The 21011-nt window shown below is 39.6% G+C and overlaps 1 protein-coding gene across 13 annotated transcripts in view; it reads left to right on the top strand.

Moving 5' to 3' along the window:
* Positions 1-21011, top strand: part of GRIP1 (glutamate receptor interacting protein 1) — a 622932-nt gene that overhangs the window by 582044 nt on the left and 19877 nt on the right. For 9 of the 13 annotated variants that reach the window (XM_074325454.2, XM_074325453.2, XM_074325449.2 and 6 more), the window contains 6 exons: positions 629-773; positions 3603-3742; positions 3897-4091; positions 16648-16804; positions 17638-17749; positions 17893-17937. In XM_074325454.2, the coding sequence (XP_074181555.2) occupies positions 629-773; positions 3603-3742; positions 3897-4091; positions 16648-16804; positions 17638-17749; positions 17893-17937 (794 nt within the window). The remainder of the gene's footprint in view (positions 1-628; positions 774-3602; positions 3743-3896; positions 4092-16647; positions 16805-17637; positions 17750-17892; positions 17938-21011) is intronic. The other 4 variants (XM_074325444.2, XM_074325452.2, XM_074325451.2 and 1 more) reach the window with 1 other exon arrangement.

The raw sequence follows: 21011 nt of genomic DNA, 5'->3' as shown, positions 1-21011 counted from the left end.
CTCAAGAACAGACAAGTGATAATGATTCAAGCCTCTGCTTTAATATCCATGAATTCAACAGGATTCACGTTTTTAAGACATTGTTAGTAGAATGATATGTAAGAGATTCTAGATTTCCAAGCCAACCTCCCTAAGCCCCACTTAACCATGTATATGTTAACGTTTGCTCCAACCCTGAGTAAAAACAACGTTTCTATACTGAAAGTTAGCTTGCTTATAAAGTCTGAAATGGGAATGTCACGGCCTGATCGCTTTGTCACTGCACGACTCCCTCCCCCCATATTGCCTCCTCAGCCAAGTGTTCATTCCACAGGTATTTGTGGCACATTTACCAAATGCTGGGCAAGCACTGTGCTAGCCATGACACAGTCTAATGGGCCTGAAGTGCCAGCTGGGTACCTCACTCACAGATTTAAAACATAAGCCATTAGGTAGTGAACTGACTATCTCCATGTGTTAGAATGTAATATCCTACTAAGGAAATGCTACTTCCCAAAATAATTATTTCCAAAGACATAATGCTTCGATGATGATGTTTTAAATTTCTTATTTTATGTCTGACTATATGTGTCTTACTACTTCGCTTTTTCCGAAGAAACCAATTATGACTGCTTGGTATTTATTGCAGATGAGCAAGAAAGTTCCGGAGCAATTATTTACACCGTGGAGCTTAAGCGCTATGGGGGGCCCCTTGGCATCACGATTTCGGGAACCGAAGAGCCATTTGATCCTATAATCATTTCCAGCCTCACTAAAGGGGGATTAGCTGAAAGGTAAAAGTTGAAGAAACTGTTAGTTACCTCTGTCTGAGATGGGTTTCCTCCCTCATCTGAACACATGGTCCCTTCCCTCTCCTGCCTGGTTAGCAGTTGACTTTTTCAAATCTGCACAAAAGATTGATTTTAGAGCTTGAGAACTCTCAGGCAGAACTCTGACTTGACTTTGAGGGGCATCTTACAGGTGGCGAAAGATGTCATGGGCTTAACATTGATATTAGTGTCTAGAAGTGTATAAACCAACCATAATTGACTAGAGGTAGATTTATATTGTGTCCATTTTGAGAGAAGGAGACTAAAGTTCAGGGAGGTTAAAAGGCTTGTCCAATTCAATTCAGCAAACATTTACTGAGCCCCTTATTACCTGACCGGTACTGGCCTTAGCTGCCATGTTTTCGGGAGAGGATGACATAGGCTTCGTCTTCAAAGATTTCAGGAAGCAAAGTGTAGTATCTTAATGATATCTTGTAATTTGAAATGTCCACCTGTTCCTTCAGCAATTTGTTTTCATTAGCAGGCACTTCCAACCCACCCCACCCCCTCTCTGTTAAACTGCATTTCTTTCTGAACATGTTGTAGAGATAGTCCAACCCTCCTAACCACATCTGTCCTCCGGTGACCCAGCTCAGGAATGCACACACATCATTCATGCTGACCCTTGAAGACAATGGTTTGCAAAATAGAGATGCGGCATTGCAGAATTTTGGAGCTGCAAGGTACCTTAGAAAGCAGCTCATCTAACATCTTCATCTGTCAGATGAGGGCACAGAGGCTGCTCAAAAAGGGTTAAACTGTTGGAATTTCGTATATGGATGTTAACAGAGACACCTATGATACGATATTTTGTAGGCTTCCTCCTGACCAAGGTATCTCTGTTAGGGAGAAAACAAGGAAAAATTAATATTTATCTGGGTTAGCAAGCTGCTGGTCAAGTGTTGTATGACTTACAACATAGATCTTTTATAAATTGGAGATTCTTCAGAATAGAATGAAGTGATGTGTTGTTGTTTTTTTCAGGAAAAAAAATTCTTTGAGAGCAGATGCATTGGGGGACTTGTTAAGCAGCCCCTGGTGACCTGTAGGACCCAGGGTCACTTCTGTTGCCCCAGTTGCTGCTGCCAGGCACAGCTGCCCGCTGGCCCAGAAGCAAGCGGTGGTCAGAGCACCGAGTGACAAGCAGCCCTGGGAGTTGGGCTCCTTCTCTCACTGTAGTTAAAAAGTGAGCGGAACTACCGGAAGCTAGCACATGGAATTCCTGCTCTGTAGCCTTCAACCAGGCTGAAGAGATCTGAGTTTTTCCACCATTCTGGAGCTTGCCTGCTATGCGTCCACTTCTTCCCCACCCAGTGCTTCCAAAGATAAATATGCTGAACATCAGAATTATAAATTCTAATCTGCTAGTTCAGAATTGGGTGAGGATGAGAAGAGAAAGAAAAAGGCCCAAGGTTGATTAGTTTATTGATCAATGCATTCATTTTCTTCTTCCACGTTCCAAAGAGCATGCGAGGCCCTTTGCATATGTTTTCCTATTTAATCTTCAGGGCTCCCCTGTAGAGATGATTACCCATGTAATGATGAGGAAGCTGACACCTAGAAACATTAACAGAAGGTTCCCAGGTCCCGCGACTGGTAGGTGGCAGAGTTGGCTTCAAACATAGCACTAAAGTCATGAGCTGCATAATGAGATTTCGGTCACGATGGACCATATATACAAGGATGGTCCCCTAAGATTATCACAGAGCTGCTAAAAATGTCCTATCACCTAGTGACATCGTAGCCACAGTGACGTCATACTGCAAGGCATGACGTGTCTGTGGTGATGCAAACTAGGTGTACACAAACCTAGCGCACTGCCAGTCGTATAAAAGTATAGCACAGACAATTCTGTACAGTACAGAAGAATTGAGAATAAAGAATGACTACGTGGCTGGTTTATCTATTTACTATACTATGCTTTTTATGGTTAGAGTATACTCGCTCTACTTAATAAAAATGTTTGTTGTAAAATAGCATATCATGTTAGGCCTGCAGCGGCCTCACACGTCTGTGTTTACTGAGTCTCTTGATTGCATCATTTTCTCTTGTACTTGGTGTAATCTCGTGGTGTTTTGTACAGTAAGACTGTACAGGTTTGCAGCCTAGGAGAGATAGACGGTACCATACAGCCTAGGTTGTGGCAGGCTGTACCATCTAAGTTTGCGTAAGTGCACTCGGTGATGTTTGCACAACGACAAAATCACCTAATAACACATTTCTCAGAACATAGGCCAGTTGTTATGTGTGCGTGAGTGTAACTGATTCCTGAGATGGGCCCTTTCCAATCCTTGGCATCGCCAGCAGGGGACCCTGCCACACCAGGACCTGGTGTAGGTCGCCATGCTCTCTGAGCCTCACTTCCCTTCCGAGGAGCTGGAGTAATAATTATGTTCAATACTTTAAAACTGTAGAAAGAAGGAATGCCCCGTGCTAAATAAACATCACTACGTTTATTGTCCAGCATTGTTCATTTCCTTGGAATTTGTAAGAGGGTTACCAAATGACTCAGCTTTCCTGGAATTTAAAAAGCACAGAAGTCCATTTGAAATACTAATTAAAACAATTTTTCTAATTTTATTTGAAACTGAAAAGTAATTCGCAACAGATGCAGTTATCCTGTAACATTGCCCACGAGAAAACTAGAAGTGGCTTCTAGAGACCGTTGCCAAGTCTTTATTATTATGAATACATAAAGTATGTTGGAGCATTTATATTCAGTAGCACAGTAGCATGCTGAATGCTGAAAGTAGGAATTCTTTCTATCTCTCCTATTACTATTTGGTGTTTCAGAACTGGCGCAATCCACATAGGAGACCGAATCCTAGCCATCAACAGCAGCAGCTTGAAAGGGAAGCCTCTGAGTGAAGCCATCCATTTGCTACAGATGGCAGGAGAGACTGTCACCTTGAAAATTAAGAAACAGACAGATGGTGAGTGGGTTGAGAGCCACGGTGAAGGATTTCCAGTGCATTTCCTTCCCAAAAAGAATGTGCAAATGTCTATGTGTGTATTTCTAGGAAAATGACTCTCTAGCCAGGAAGAATTTGAGATCTTTTTATTGAAACTTTTTTCCTATCTTTAAAGCCCAGTCAGCATCCAGTCCCAAGAAATTCCCCATTGCCAGCCACTTGAGTGACCTGGGAGATGTGGAGGAAGATGCTTCTGCAGCACAGAAACCAGGCAAACTCACTGACATGTACCCCTCCACTGTGCCCAGTGTGGACAGTGCTGTGGAGTCCTGGGATGGCTCTGCAATTGATGCCAGTTATGGGAATCAAGGTATGTCTTCTCCCTGGAGACCAGAGGATTTGTCATTGGTGAAGCCCATGTTTCTCAAAGATCCGCTCTCTGATCCATGAAAAGCATACCTTACTTGTGTCCACATCAGTGTAACCATATTGAACGTGTTGGCTATAGTGGCCTTCCAGTTCCTTCTTCTTAATGCTGCTAAGTTGTGGACATTTGTCAAACACTAGCAGGCCCCCATTAGACCCTCTGATGTGCAAGTGTTCAATCCAGCATAGGTTAGTAGGAGGCTAACCATACAATAAAGTGGTTCACTGTAGACAGGCCCCTTTGTCTTACCTTTTTAGCAACCTTTCCACAAAGATGGACTGGGGAATGCTGATGATGTACATAAGAGAATGATTTGTGAGCCCATTTGTTCCTGCCTCCTCCTGACTTTGATTAGAAACTTGTAGGGGTTTCTCCGAAACTCATCACTAGAGTTGTAATCACAATATACAAAAGTATATGGTAGATTTTTCTTCACAGACATCATCTTCATGTGGATAAGTATAACCTCCATTAAAAGTTAAATCTTATTAGCAGAACATAAGCACAGAAGGTGTTAGACTGAATACAGGGTATAAACTAAAAGCTTCTTTTAAAAATCTGTTTCCTTCTCAGTGATACGTAGCATCAAAAGAGAGGTATATCAAAAATTCTTTGTATTTCTCCTTATCTGAGCCTTACTTTCTCTCAATTGCCTTGTATAAGTTCCAGCCTCCAAATCCTTCTGCCCTGGATTTCAGTCAGTCAGAGAATAAACTACATGAATAGTTCAGAGAACACACGTTTGGGTGTGACAGTTGTTTTGTGACTTAGTTAACGAATTTTTAGGAAAGTCTGTCTAGTTTGCTCTCTTTCTGGTTCCCCACTTTTCTTCTCTCCGCTTGTTTTTGCTTATGTCACACTCTCTGTGAAATGTCCTGACAGGTGGAGAAACAGGAAGAGAAATATTTCAAAGCTATCAAGTCATGACTTGTTAGAGATGATATTGTAGTTGGTGGAGAAGATATTTTGAATACCCGAAATAGAATTGGGATTTTATTTCTCTGGAAATTAATTTTTCCAAGTCATAATACCTTGTAGCGAGTGAAGTGTGCAACCAAATAACACAAATAACAGATATTCTCATTGTCTGATAGTTGATGGTCCACCAGAGGTCACTCTGGATAAAAACTAAGTCAAATTCTGTCAGCATGAATAATAATGAGTGCCAACTATAATTTAATAGATGTATATAGTCACAGGATGTGGAGTACAGCATAGGGAATAGAGTCAGTGGAATTGTAACAGCTATATACGATGTCAGAGGGGTAGTAGATTGGGGGAGGGAGGTTATCACTTTGGTGAGGGGTGTAGATGTCTAACTATTACATTGTTTTGCACACCTGAAACTAATTTAAAAAAATAAATAAGGGAATAAAACGTCATAATAATAAATTATTTTTAAATCCTATCAGCATAGACTCTGAGGGGTATTTATTAGTATGTTTGTTTGTTTATTGTTTATCAATATGGAGACTTTTTTGTTATGTAGTTTTTTGTGAGGATGCTGTTGATTTTAATGAATTCTGCTCCACCAGGTGGCAGGTTACACACAGGGTCAGGACCATTCGGAGCATTCTAGAGGGCCTTTCCCTCATCAGTGACAAGGGAAGAATCATTTATTATTAATGAAGCAATTTTGAAAATTTGAAATCCTGGACAGGGAATAATGGTCATAAGAATATTAAATTTGGCATTTACAAATTAGAAATCTTTATGGGGTGGAAGAGAGATTAGCGCTATGTAAGAGAAAATGGCAATTGGGACAGAACTAAAGTTTTCCAAGGTGATGAAAAGATGGTACCGATACCTTATATTTGTAAAACACGTTCAGATGTCCAAAGCATTTTCACAAAACTAATCTCAAATGATTCTCATAACGAATGTGTGTCAGTCAAAAGGCTGGTGGATCACAGGATTTCAATGTCAGGAGAGAATTTAGAAGTCAGCTAGTCTGACATCCACTGCCACCCCAGATGCCCTGTCTGGCCTCCCTGCATGCGGTCATGCTGTGTGGGCCTGAGCGTTTGCAGTGACAGGCAGCTCCCTAGCTGCTGACGCAGCTCTCCCATCTTCGTGAGCATAGCTCTGGCAGCTCAAAGTCCTCACTTGTATGGAGTGCAAATCTGTCTGCCTGGAGCTTCTGCCTGTTAGTGTTAGTTCTACCCTCATGGTCATTTGGAACTAAAGCTTCTTCCACTTGACAGCCCTTCTGATGCTCAGACAGTTATCTTGCCTCTTTTGAGCCTTTCCTTCTCTAAGTAAAATAGCCCCAGTTCCTTTAACTGTTCCTCACATACGAAACTTACTTTTGAATATCTGTATCATCCTTGGCGCATCTCTTCTGAATAGGTTCAAATTTAACCCTGTACTTATTAAAGCATAGCACTCAGGACAGTCGTACAATAGTCTGCTAGCCCAGAGCAATTCAAGCCCGTCGGCTCCATCACTGAAGACTGTAGAGACTTTCAATGCAGCCTATCTCAACAAAAGAATTGTGATGCTCACGTCCTATCTGTCACTCATTTTGAGCCTATTGTTTACCAATATCTCAAAGTCTGGTTTTATTCCTTTACTTGTGATATTGGGTTAAACCGGATCGCTCCAGATTGTGCTTGTTAGGTTGACTTTTTAAAAGCGACGCACAGAACCATACTTTTTTCCTGTTAACCATCATGTTGTGAGAGACAGATTATCTCTCCAACCTGTCCCTCCAGCCTCTCAGCAGACTCTCTAGCATTTCCCAGGAAGATTTTGCACACTCTCACTGCATCTGTAGGTCTACAATAATTGTCCCATTCCTGATAGGATGCTGCACCACCATGAGGCACATTTTCCTCCCAGAACCAGAAATCGGTGGTTCTGCAGCCACATTCCTTACTGTTCTGTGCTTCTTATCCAAATGTCAAGCTTTCCTCATTCATTCATTCATTCATTCATTCATTCATTCATTCATTCATTCAGCAAATATGTAATGGCTGGCACAATATGAGGCCTGTGTACGATGGACGTACACTGTTGGACAAAAGACACAGGGTCCTTGTTTTTATGGAACAGGTTCCCCAGCTGAAGGGCCAGACAGTTAACCAATGGTGCAGCATATTACTTAGTTATTGAAAAGGGGAAAAGGATGGAGTAATCAAAGCTGGTAAAGAAAGAAGGAATGTGTTCAAAGTTTCACAATGGGATGGATGACTCAATTCTATTGTGTAGCCCTAGGATGCAAACTTCTTCCAGTCTGCCTCTGGGTCAGCTTCTTCCATTCCCCATGCTCTATATTCATGCCCTTCTGGCTTATCAAAATCTATGCTTTTGGCCAACCTTGTCTTATGCATTCCTCCTTCTAACTCTGAGAAAGCCCTATGATTGCTTCCTTGGCGTTAGCATAGGTCAATCGATACAAGAGGAGACTTACAAATTGGTGGTACCTGGACTCTGTCATTCTCATGGACAGTGAGGGTCTTGTGATGGCTGTAATTCTTGACTCTCAACTCAGGTAGCTATGTTTTTTTCTTATCCCATCAAAATCCTTAGATAGTTCTCTATTTTCAGTTCATTTTTTCAGCTTTATTGAGGTATAGTTCACAAATAAAATTATATGTATTCAAAATGTATACTGTGATGGTTTGATATACGTATATATTGTGAATTGATTACCACCATCTAGTTGATTGGTGCATCCATCAGCTCCCAGAGTGAGCATTTGTGTATGGATGTGTGATGAGAATGCTTAAGATCTGCTTTCGTAGCAAATTTCATGTATACAGTACAGTATTATTGACTATCGTTGTCATGGGGTACATTGGATCCCCAGAACTTAGTCATCTATGAAAGTTTGTACCCTGAGATTAATGTCTCTCCATTTCTCCCATTCCCCAGCCCCCACTAACCACATTCTACTCTCTGTTCCTATGAGTTTGACTTCTTTTTTTATAGGTTCCACATATAAGTGAACTCATATAGTATCTATATTTCTCTCTCCATTTCACTTAGTATTAGATTGGTGCAAAAGTAATTGGGTTTAGAAGGTTAAAAGTAATTGCAAAAACCGCAATTACTTGTGCACCAACCTAATATATTGTCCTCCAGGGTCATATTGCAAATGGCAGGATTTCTGTTTTATTTTTTGGCTGAATAATTTTCATATCTATCTATCTATCTATCTATCTATCTATCTATCTATCTATCTATCTATCTATTTCTTATATATATATATATACTATAGATATAGATAGATAAAACATATAATATAATAGATATATAATTATCTATCTATATGTGTGTGTGTGTTTGTGTGTGTGTGTGTGTGTGTACTATATTTTTATCTGTTCAACTGTTGACAGATACCCAGACACTTAGGTCATTTCCATGTTTTGTCTATTGTAAGTAATGCTGCAATGACATGGAAGTGAAGACATCTCTTCAAGATATCAATTTTGTTTCTTTGGATATATACCCAGAAGTAGGATTGCTGGATCCTTTTTGAGGTCATTTTGATCATTTGTATTCACTCAGGAAAAAAAAAATCCAGGTTTTCACATGTATTTGCACACAATTAAGTAATCTCTTGTTTGAGTCTTTTTATTTTCTAGGTATCTATAATTGTATCCCCAATATTGTTCCATATTTGGTATATTTGTGTTTTTATTCTTTTTCCCATGATTATATTGGTAACAGTTTATTTTTATTTAGTATTTTTCCCAAAGAACTCATTCTTGCATTTATTTATTAGTTCCACTCTGGTTTTTTAAAATAAAATTTTGCTTTTAATTTGATTAACTTTATTTTGTGGTTCTTAGATTTTGTTCTGTTTGACTTGAATTGGATGTATAATTCATTTGTTTCCATGATTCCGTGTATTTCTCATAAAGATGATGATGACTGACAAAAGACACCAACATGTACAGTCAGAGAGTCCAACTGTTCTTTCATGTATTTAGGGAATACAACATAGTACATACAGAGAGTAGCACAGAGTGGGAGACTCAGCAGTATTCTCCCCGTTAGGGGGCTTTTTATTCCAATTCCGTTTTATTTCTATATACAAGCTTATATTTCATCTGCTTCTATCATCTTGTCTTGCACAGTTTTCCTTGAGCTCTCATATCTCTGCTTTGATCTCTTACTTTATAGAGATGATGGTTTCAGTTTGTATTTTTTAAATTTTGAGAAGACGTATTTGATTATATTTATCATTTGTTCCATGGCAGCCTTTTTCTCTAAGTATCCTTCATCTGCTGTTGCTTAGTTTTTGTTCCTTCTCTCTCTTATTTTTGATATTAACTTGATGTAGATTAGATATGGATATGGATATAGATATAGATACAGATATAGATATCTTATGCTGGTTCCTTTTAAATTATTGCTTATCTTTGAATCAGATTATTTCTTCCTGAATTGGAAGTTTGCAGTAGGTTCTGAGACAGAAAAGCCCAAGCCGTGTTCCAGGCTAGCAAAACTTACCGTGTTCACAGTACCTGGCTGATGAGAGCATGCTTCCTCAGCCAGCAGAAATCAGCAATTACAGGCTACCCACGCTGCAGCATTCCTCTCTGCTAGCCTGCCTCACTGACAGATTGCTTCCTGCAGTCTGTGGCATATCTGTAGGTGTTGTCGTTCAGCCCACTTCACTGGCTTTACCCTCATGCCAAGCTGGGTACTTCCTGCCATGAGTCTATGCAATTCATTCTAGTGTACCAAGCAAAGCATTGTTGTTTTGCCTCATGCCATGGCCCCTGATTTAGAGAACTGGTCCCTCTCTGAAATCTCTGGCCATAGGTATCTCCTCTTGACTTCTTGTTGGAACTCCCACCTTACCCCATTTGATTTTCATAGAATTTGGTAACTTTCCTTACGTATAATGGTTTGAGACTCTAGTTTTGCCAAAGATGGAGTTTGCATTCTATTGTTTTGTCATCGCTTTTTGTTTTGAGGTGATTTCTGAGAGAAGGTAGAACTACTCTGACATTATAAAACTACAATCTCATCTAAACAACTTGAACATTTCTTGGCAAGAACAATTAGAAAAGTTACACAAACATAGGATTTGATTTTCTGATTCTCAACAAAATTGGGTTCTTAGGAAACAAATTTGGCAGGGAATTATCTGACTTGCTTTCTTAGACTAAAAGTGGCTTCCAAAAATGAAAATAATGGCAGGAGCTACAGTCCCAAAATTGTAAAGTTGAAGATTCCATTCCAAAATCATTATCTGACTTCAAACTTCATATGTGAACCAACATTGTTTAGTTCCCTTTTCTAAATTAGTACTGAGTGTAAATTAAGAGCTACAAATGGAAAATATTAATCTACATGATATTGTGATACTGAAAACCAAGTAGTACAATGTTGGAGTATCAGAATTTTACAAAAATCTGAGGTGTAGTTACCCTAAAAAAAAAACCATTATCATACCAATATTCCATCAACTTTCAGAAGTACCTACAGTACCTATTTTCCATTATGTAAATGTATAAAACATAACATTACTCTCAGTGAAGGGAATCTAGACCGAATCTTATACCTTGTGTCAGTTTGTTTGGGCTGCTATAGCAGAATACCACAGACTGAGTGGCTAAAAGAACAAAATTGATTCTCATACAGTTCAGGAAGCTAGAAGTCCAAGTTCAAGGTATTGGCAGGTTTGGTTTCTCCTGAGGCTTCTCTCTCCTCAGTTTGCAGATATCCATCTTATTCTCACTGTGTCCTCACATGGCCTTTCCTCTGTGTGCACATGTCCCTGGTGTCTCCTGTTTGTGTGTGTCTACATTCTTCTTATGAGGAAATCAACCAGATTGGACTATGGCCCCACACTATGACCTAATTTAACTTAATTACCTCTTGAGTGGCCCTATCTCCAAATACAGTCACATTGGAGGTTAGGGCTTCAACATATAAATTTTGGAGGGGACACAATTCAGTCCATAGCATGTCTAATATTATGATACAAGGTATAAGACCAGACATTAAAACCTAGGTAGGCAGGTAGGAAGGGAGGAAGGAAGGAAGGAAGGAAGGAAGGAAGGAAGGAAGGAAGGAAGGAAGGAAGGAGGAAAAAAAAAGGAAAAAAAGAAGGGAGGAAGGAAAAAAGGAAAAGAGAAAGGTAGGTTTCCAGTTCTAAATAAAAAGAGTAATTACTTAGGAAATAAAATTTTTTAAACTATTTCTAGCTTTCAATTTTTTAAATCAATTTTGTATGTAGAATCTAGTTTCCAAGATCATACCTGTATTTTAATTTTCTGTGTACATCATTCAGTAAAAACAAAGTCTGTATTTCTGGCAGTTGATTTTTCTCACACCTGGGCTGCCTCATTAGTTACATTCCTTCTGTGGCTTTTAAGTTTGGCTCCTGGTGTTTTTCAGAGCCTGTTAACCTCTTCTCAACTATGGCAACCAGATTGCCTTTACCTGAACTTAATTTCCACCAAATATTTCCTATTTTAAATCATAATAGCATCATCCACCTGCATCAGTTAAGGGTTGAATTCACCTACATATAAAAGAAAATCCAAATGATGGTGTTTAAACGAGGCTGAGGGTTGTTTTTCTCCCACTGTGGTAAAGAGGCCGGAAGCAGCAGGGAGCCCCAGACTGTCATCAGGACCAGGCTTCCTCCTACAGCCTCGGAAGTTAGTGTCTCCTATGGCTCTCCATTGCTACTGCCTTTGTTATAAAACCCCATGAGGTCTGAAATATTTGCTTCCTCACTCATCTCCTTACTTTGAGTATCTTACCACTCCACATTACTCTCGGTGACCTTTAGAAAACTCAGTCTAATTTTGCCACTCCCTTTAAGAAAAACTCTCTTAATGGTTCTCTATTGCTATAGGATAAAGTCAAAGGTCCTTAGTTTAAAACACAGAGTTCTTGGTAATCTCACCTCCACCTGCTCTATCAGTCTCTTCTCCTGACACTTCACTGCAATACCTTTTACTCCACACTACCTGAACTTCTCACTCTTCTCTAAGCAAGATTTGGTCCCTGGTACCTTGATAGCAGTGGGTGTTTTAATATATTAGTCCATCTCTTCCTTTATAGATCTAAAGCAGTTGAAAAATAGCAATTGGAGTCAGCTATGGATTAAAATATCAACATTTATTTGTTTGTTTGTTTGTGTATGTATGTATTCATTCATTCATTTTTGCTAGGAAAGCTGGATTGGCAATTCAGCCAGAATCAAGATTGTTATTTCCCTACCCCCAACCCACGTCTAGAAATTAAGACATAAATGAGGAAGATGTCAGCTCTACAAAGCAAACTGTAACACAGCATATCTGTTGAATTTGAATTTGGTTCAGCTGAATAGAACTTAAAATCCTAATATTAGTGTCTTAAATCATAAAGAAGTAGGCAGGTCGGGTATAAAACTTCACATCTACTAACAATTGTCACCGCAATAAATTTAATTTAAAAAAAAAACAAAAAAAAAAAACTTCACAGCATCAGAAGAGACCCTGCTCTTACATACTTATTCTCTACTGTGCTTAGCACTTGGTTTCCATCCTTGCGATTTGGTCCAAGGATCCATCACAGGGTCCAAGATAGTTACTGTGGCTCCAGCTGTTTTCATCGACATTCCAGGCAGCAGGAAAGAGGGTTGTAAGGAGCCTTCCAGAAAATCTATTTACATATCATTAGCCAGAACTTTTTACATAGTTAACACTTAACTTTGGGAAAAGATAAGAGATACAGTCTTGTCCTGACAAGTAATATGTCCACCCCCAAACCTGGTATTCCAGTACTAAGGATAAAGAGAAAAATGGATATTTTGATAGACTGCAGTCAGCTAACTGCATGGTCTTGATCTCCTTGCCCTCTTTGAGCTCAGAGAACCCCAAGAGTGGGACCCAGTTTTGCTTATCTCAGTGCAGCAGCAGTGGGAGAGAATGGATCCAGAGAAAGCCAAGAAGGGGCCAATTGCAGGTGCCCAGTATTCATTTCTAAAACTCAACAACTACGTAAATCACTGCTCCTTCTGTGGGAAGGAATAAGCACCATGTGGGAAGAAGGACCAGAATATTCCCAGAATGCTGCTCCTTCCGTAGACGTGAAGAAGCAACCCACTGAGGACAGAGCACTGTTTACCCCGACCATGCCTTTTTCATCCTCTCCTGCTAGGCGTCCATTGCCTCACCCAACACCTCTACTAACAGAGGCCCATTTACCCTCGAAATCCAAGCTGACATGTCGCCTTTCCTTTGGCACCTTTCATGACCCACATTCTGACCCCCAAACAGGTCTCTCTTCTTCCGTATCAGTGTGCTCAGACTAAAAGGATAACACTCTTCCCTTCTATTAGAATGCTCTCTCTTTATGACTGTTTTTCCTCTCCTCTCTCCCATACATAGATACTAAATTATGCAGTTTTGGAGGGCAGGAATATACTTTTATCTTTGCATTCCAGCTCCTCCTATAATACAGAGGTGCTCCAGTGCTTACTGAATCAATAATGTTGAGGCTTTCCTCCTTCCCTACTCTCCCAATTTTATAATAAGGGACCGGAGATCTTACGAAGTCGAATAGCTTAGTGAATAATCAAAGTAATGGACGTCAATTGTTCATTAAAACCTCCTTGAGGTCTAGGCAGGTTCTTAAGTGTTTGTGAACATCACTCTCCTTAGTCCCCATGTCAATCTGATGAGACGGGTATCATCCTCCCTATTTTACACTGAGGCACATTGGCCGAGGCTAACCAAGTGAGGAAGTGGCAAAGCTGGGATTTCAACCTGTGACTTTTTCTTACGTCAGTCCCATGAGAGCATAGCATGGACCAGGCCCAGGTCTTCTGAGTCTATGAGTCGATAGCTGACCCAAAGATGTTTTAATTGTATCCCCTTTTCATGTGCTGCCTTGTTGTGATTCAATAGTCACATAGCACTGCTTGTTAAAACCAAGCATGCGTGGTATAGCTAGACATGCCATTCAAGAGTGGCATTTTTTTAGTAACAATGCTGCACATCGGTCAAGCCCATCTGCCCACGTCACCAAGACCTACCTGCAAACAAAAGTTGGAAGGAAAATCAGAAAGTTAATCTGTCCAGTTTAAAACATGTTGGAATTTCTCCCAGGAGCTGAATGGTCATGTGAGTGAATGCTTATCAGAAAATGTTACCCCCAAGAGGACCCCCCATTTAGCATTTGGCTCTTAGCAGGTTCAAAGCCAGTTAAGGAAAGTGAGGAGCAGGCTTCCCTTAACTCTTTTTGTGTCGCAAAACGTGAGACCTCGTATTTGGGGGTTGGTTGGTTTGGTTCAGGAGAAAATGGATAGCCTGTCAGAAGGGCCAGGAGAGATGCAGTGTTACCCCGTCACTCTCTGAGAGACTCGTGTGTGTTCCCTTAATTCACCACTTTTGACAGAAAACTGCACATTCATCATTCAAGACTTCTTCCCAAATGGCTAGCCACACTCCCACTCCCTGGAAAGAAAATGAGATATTGAACTGTAAATATTTCCTCTGCTCCAAAGACTTCTAATCCTTGGTATCCTAACACAGAAGGTTCATAGAGTATTTCCATCATGCAGCTGTAGGCATTCCAGGGCATTCTTGAAATCAAATCCTTTTGATTAGAGCATTATCCTTTATACATCCTGCTTTCTCTGGGCTGTAACTAATAGTAAAGATGGCGTGATAGAATCTAACAAGTCAGGGGAGCGTGAACGAGGAAGGCAAAGCAGGGGTGCCATGGAGACAGTCATCGTATGTGATCCGAGCATTTAATTGTCTGTCAAAATGGGGACCTAGGCCTGTTTGCTAATTGTTTTTAAACACAGTAAGAAATATATCTTATATTGCAACCCAGTACTCACATGTAAACACACACACACATGCAAAATGGGTCACAACCTGAAGTCGTAGATAGAGCTGTGTATGGTGGTTACAGCACAAGCTATAGAGTCATACCTGCAACAAGGCCCTGCTCTCCCATTTGAACCCCCTCAAAAGAATTTTGGAAAACTGTATATACTCCACTCACACATTTAAAGTTGTCATCTAACTGTTTTTCTTCCAAAACTTAATTACTTGCCAAGACCTTAGAATTTCCAGCTTGTTGTAAATATGCTTTAAGTATTATCTTTGTCAAAACATGAAGCCAAGGATTTAGCTCAGTGTCGTAAGAAATGTCCATTACATAACCTAATTGCCAAAGCCATCCCTCACTGCCTCACCTGTCAAGCTAATCAGACTTAACTCCCTGTCAGAAAGGAAGTCAGTCTTCATTTTGCTATTCAAACAAACAAAACGAAGTGCCCACCTCCCAGTACTTCTGCATTCTAATTCTGAGATGCAGAGAGGTAGATGGATGGGAGAGGGTAACAGCCTTGCCGTGAGTCTGTACCAGGTTGAAATAAAGCGCTGCTCCTCAGAGATCTTCCCTCAGGAGTGAGACTTTCCCAAATTATCCCTTGATTTGGCACCTGCTAGTTTTTATATCCCAGGGCCACCTTTTTTTTTAAAGGTGTGAGATGGATGAGAAATGTCTTTCATTTGCAAAGTGGCAGAAAACAATTGTGAAAGGGGAAGTGTGAGGGAGAACTGACAGATCTCAGACTCCTGGTACTTTATCGGCCAGGTCGGTTTGGGGAAGACGTGCGTATGGAACTTGAGGATGTGGAAACTGATTCTCCTACATTTATGACTGGAACCGCAAGGAAGTTTGCAAACGCCCCCTAGGTACTTGAACCCCTGTTGTAAATAAGCCTTTAGTATCTGCATCTGTAAAATGAAAATAGTAAGAGTAGCTACTTTGAAAGACATGTATACAGAACATAACTAAGGCTTACAAATAAGCACTTGATGAAATTCTGGGTGCATAGTAAGTACCCAGTATGTGGTCACTATTGTTACCGTTGTTGCTGTTATCCAACCCCTCTGCTTGCTAGCAATGCCGTTTCTCACTGGCCTGAGTGGTCCTCAGGCCCATCCCTAGCATGTACGGCCCCAGCCCGCATATCCAAGCTCGGTCCACATCCCTGCCACCACAGCCCCTTGGCCACTTCTAGAGCCTGGAACCCACATCTGGTGGCAAATTCCACTCTCAGAAGACACTTGGGTAAGAAGCTTTCACACAGCTTGGAAGTGGACACAGGGCTGTCTGGGCAGGAAATTCAGGACTCTGACTTTCTGGAACTTGCTCTAAAGGGGCTGGATGCAGGTCTGCTGGGCACATCTCCATGGCCCAGTAGATTTCTTGCCTGGAAAGAGTAGGGCAGGAGCCATATAAAGCACAGACCCAGTGCAGTGCCCCCTCCTGCTTAGGTCTAAAAGTCTTACCTCAGAGTTGTCGTTCAGATTGATTGGGATAAGATGTGTGTGGATGTGTTTTGAATGCAGGACCCATTTTATCTTGATGGCCTTTATGGTCCCAAATTCAGTTTAAGTCATCTGCCTTCCACAAACTAATGGAAACCACAGAAAAATGCAAGTTACTGAACAGACCTCTCTTGAGATAGTCTCGGAAACAGAATACAATGCCTTGTTTTATGTTTGTGTGCTTGTTTCAGGCACCAGCTTTCAAGCCTCAGGATACAATTTTAACACCTATGACTGGAGGACTCCGAAACACAGAGGCAGCTTGTCCCCAGTTACTAAGCCTCGAAGTCAGACTTACCCAGATGTGGGGCTGAGTAATGAAGACTGGGACAGGTCCACAGTCAGTGGGTAAGGTTCTGGAATCCAGCAGCATTGGCTGTGTTCCAACTGCTTCATGGTCTTTGGGGCAGATCTGAACGTTTCTACATCCCATGGCACATACTGCTACCATTGGCTTCCTAAAGCTGTTGTAATTGTCCATGCTGGCCCCATGGCAGGGTTTCAAGCCTTGTGCCAGCCCAGTGGGAGCTGAGGCCCCACCACAGAAGAGGACAAGAGCTAAGTGTCCGCTAATGAGAACCGTGGTAGCATGTGGGGGAAAGTCTACTTCTAAAAACTGTGTCCTCACTCTGTGACTAGTTCCCTCTTCTTTCCTTTAAAAAGTAGTAGTTTCATATTAACTTACATTCAAAAAAATAGAATAAAATAAAAAATACATCTAGGGTCCCATATTTTTAACTAAGAGATATATTTCAGAGTTTTGTTCCTTCCCAAAATATTTGAAGAAAATTCCTAAAATGTGATAGCACTTTACTGATCTATACTGATGTTTATAATAGGGTGGGGAAAACATATTTCTCTCTCTCAGAGAAAAGTTTGATTTCTCTTTCCCTTTAGTCACTGAAAGACATTCCCACACAAATGCCACGTCAGTGCTGCTCCTTCAGCAGTAGCCGTGAGGGCTCTGAAGTTCAGTTAGTCAGACCAGGGTCCTTTTCCAACACACTTCGTGTTTCCTAAAGCAGCCTTACCTTGGAGTTGGCCTTACTTCGAGGCCACAGTTGGAAGGAAGCCAGACCCAAAATGGATATTTTTTTGTATGAGATGAAGGAGTTTCTGGATACAAAAAAAAAAAGAAGTATGTCTAACAAGTTCTTAACTAAGACTGTTTTTGGTGACAGTTTTACAGGGGCTCCTGACAGTACAGAGGCCGAGCAAGAGGAGAACTTCTGGTCCCAAGCGCTGGAGGATTTAGAGACCTGTGGACAATCGGGGATCCTGCGAGAACTTGAGGTAACCTCCGTCCTGCTATTTACTTTGATTGTTTTCTACAGTCATTTTTCTTTCTTTCTTTCTTTCTTTTTTTTTTAATTTGGTCCTTTTGAGTTTGCATTTATCACACCAGTTCATTTAAAAGCTTTAACCCCTTTCCACAGGAGAAAGCTGACAAGCGTGTGTCTTTGAGAAACATGACTCTCTTGGTAGCTACCCTTTATGTTTATATTTTTGCTTGTGAAGCTGCCTCCCCTGCCCCCTTGCCTTCTGGACAGCAATTTGATTTGATACAATGCAGTTGAAAGTATTTCTTTCCCCATTTTCACCCCCACCCCAAGCTGACTGACTTGTGGCTTCTGCCATCGCTCCCTGCTAACCCTGACTGTATCTGTTTGCCACCAAATCGCTAAGGAGCCAGCTAAGTCCCCCAGCAGTGGCACATTTCATTCCCTTAGTTGCTTTAGAAAGGTTTCTTTGGCATGTTTTCATTTGTACCTGGTACAGAAATTAATTTGATCGTGAAGAGGAACATAAGAGGAAATTTTATTTTATTTTGTTTTGCCCTTTAAAATAGATAACAATGCAGCTGGTGCAAAAGGCCAGTCTGTGGGTTAAGCAGCCAAAATGCTACACAGTGCTTTGCTGTTAATTGCAAATCCTGATTCCATATAACTTAGTGTGAACTTGAGGAGTCACCGTGAGATGGAGTGTAATAGCCGAACTCCTGGTGAGTTCTTTAATCAAAGCCATGAATTTGCTGACGGTATTCACACTTTGGTCTGGGAAGTCCTGGACTGTTTCCTTTTATGTTCTTTTAAATTTTCTGAGCTGTAAAAAATAAAGTGGCAAAAGTCTCATTTTTATTTTGACGTCATACGAGGTCCCCAAGTCACCATAAGGAATGTGAATGGCATAACTGGGTGAACTCTTGCAATTCTAAAATGATTATTCATCTTTATATTATTTTGCTTCTCAATTGCATGTGTGGATATTTTGTGTGATTCTGACGTTTGTGAATCTGCAAAGAGAGTTATAAAAAAATATATTAGTTTGACATTGTAACATCGTAGTATTACCTGGCATGAATTTCAGCTTCAGAGCATAGTTAAAGGACCTGGAGATGGATAATCCTATAAAACTTGAATAAATTAAAATGGTAGCAATTGATTCCTTTTTATGCAACTTTCAAAAAGTGTCAAATGCTTAAGCATCAGCTGCCTTATTTAAACTTTTACCACTTCCTGTCTGTAGAATGGTCAGCGAAAGGGGCCCAACATGAATCATGAACTCAGTCCACAATTCTTCAACATACTCCTACTTTTCAAAGCATGTTTGGCACATATGCCTTTTTCATTTTGCACTTTGATATTTATTTTTTGAAGAAGCAGCTGTTTTTCTAATAGTTCCTTTTACATTATGTTGAAACGAAGGTGATGTAAAAAGTAATGCGATGAGGAGTTTTCACCCAGAAATTGAGTTATCTAATGAAAACAACATCATGAGCATATAAGTTATATTGCAACAGCCTATAAATCTTTTCTAACATAGCTTCAGGCAGGTGTGACCCTTGAAATTATAAATCCAGAAAGGAAATGGGTTGAATTTAAAAGTCAAAGAGAAATTGAAGTCTTTAACTAGGAAAAATGATTGGCAAATCCATAAATTGGAGCCTTATTTACTCTTTCATCACAAAGAATGTTTATTTATTAGTTTAAATGAACTCTGATCCCTTGATTACAAATGCTACTATGCAAAAGATATTTTTCGAGCTAGGTTCCGGCATAGAAAATTTACATCCAGTACTAGAAGTCAAAGTGTATTCCAACTAATAAATGTAGATTAGCTAAAATGAAAAAAGACTACAACTGAAATGAAAGTGAAAATTATACTAGTGGTTTTCCCCATTGTTAGCAATAATTAGTTTTCAACTTAAGCACTGAAAAATGTACAGTTTTAGCAAAAGAGAAAAATTCTAACTATGACTTTGGACAAATTACTACATCTCTTTCAGATATATCTCCTTTAAAATATGGTGTTTATAAGGAGCTAATGCTTATATGGCACTTAACACAGAACATGGCACTTCATAAATGTTCAATAGAAATTATTATTATTATTGCCATTTGCTTTATTAATGAACACTTCTTTACCTATTTTTTGTTCAATGTAGGAAGAAGGTTTAAATGTCAAATAGAGAGCTCTGAACATACCTCTTCTAAGATGTATGTGTGTCAATTATCTCATTGATAATTTAGAAAAAGAAAATCATAATTATAAGTTATGAATTGTGCAAAATAAACATGGGCAATAGATTCTCTTGGAGCCAAAACAAATCCTAGATAATTTAAAATATTTTTTTTAACTTTTTATTGTAGTTTTTATATTTGTTTTAATTTTCATATTTCTTTGAAGATGGCAGTAAGTCAATTAAAGTTCACTTTAAACAAAGCAATCAAGCCATCCATTGAAAACTTGAACTATAGTTCTTTTGAGAATATGTCATTGCTTCCATCAGAACCCTTTCTAGGTTAGTTTGTAACTTTTGTCGTGGCTAAGGCTTATCAAAGCAGAACTGTTTTCTCCCAGTTGTAGTGATTAAGTATTTTACTTCCAAGGTGTTTCCTGCTGGTCCCATGAAAAATGAATATAAAAAATAGGTGTTAACAAAGCAAATAGCTAGTCTAAGTAGGAAAAAACAATACGTGGATGGTCACCACAGCAAGAAAACAATCATTGGGTGCTATCTGTTATAGTACATTAAACAAAGAAATGATATATGTGAGTTAAGTGTCATAAAATAAAAGGATGTCCCATGATAATAACAAAGCTAGTAATGGAAAGGTTTCCATTGTAAAAGGGCATTTATATGAAATAAACCAAAATATGAATAATCCACACTGGTTTAAATGTAAAGATTTTTTTTTAATCTACTAAAAAGTCAGTTTCATATGTATCAACCTCATATTTGACTGAGAAGCAAATCAATACAGCCTGGTAGTCAAGAATAAGGGTTCTAGAGTCAGATCATTAATGTTTCAATCCCAGGCTCTTGGGCAAGTTGCTTATCTTACCCAGGCATCCCTTTTCTTAACTGAATAGAGAGGTATAATAATTATAATACCTACCATATAAGCTATCATAAGTATTAAATGATATTCTCAGACACACGTGTATATGTGGTACTTAGCACATGTTAATGCTCAATGATCAGGAAAGTTTGTTTGGTTTATTTTTTTTTCACAATGTTCTTTTTCAAAACTATCATTAAAAAAAAAAAACT

This window comes from Rhinolophus sinicus, chromosome 1, assembly GCF_057876585.1.
Source record: "Rhinolophus sinicus isolate RSI-liver-muscle chromosome 1, RSI-T2T, whole genome shotgun sequence".
In the NCBI taxonomy this organism is placed as follows: Eukaryota; Metazoa; Chordata; class Mammalia; order Chiroptera; family Rhinolophidae; genus Rhinolophus; species Rhinolophus sinicus.
The sequence above is the reverse complement of the archived record's forward strand: the minus strand, read 5'-3'. Positions and strand labels throughout refer to the sequence as shown.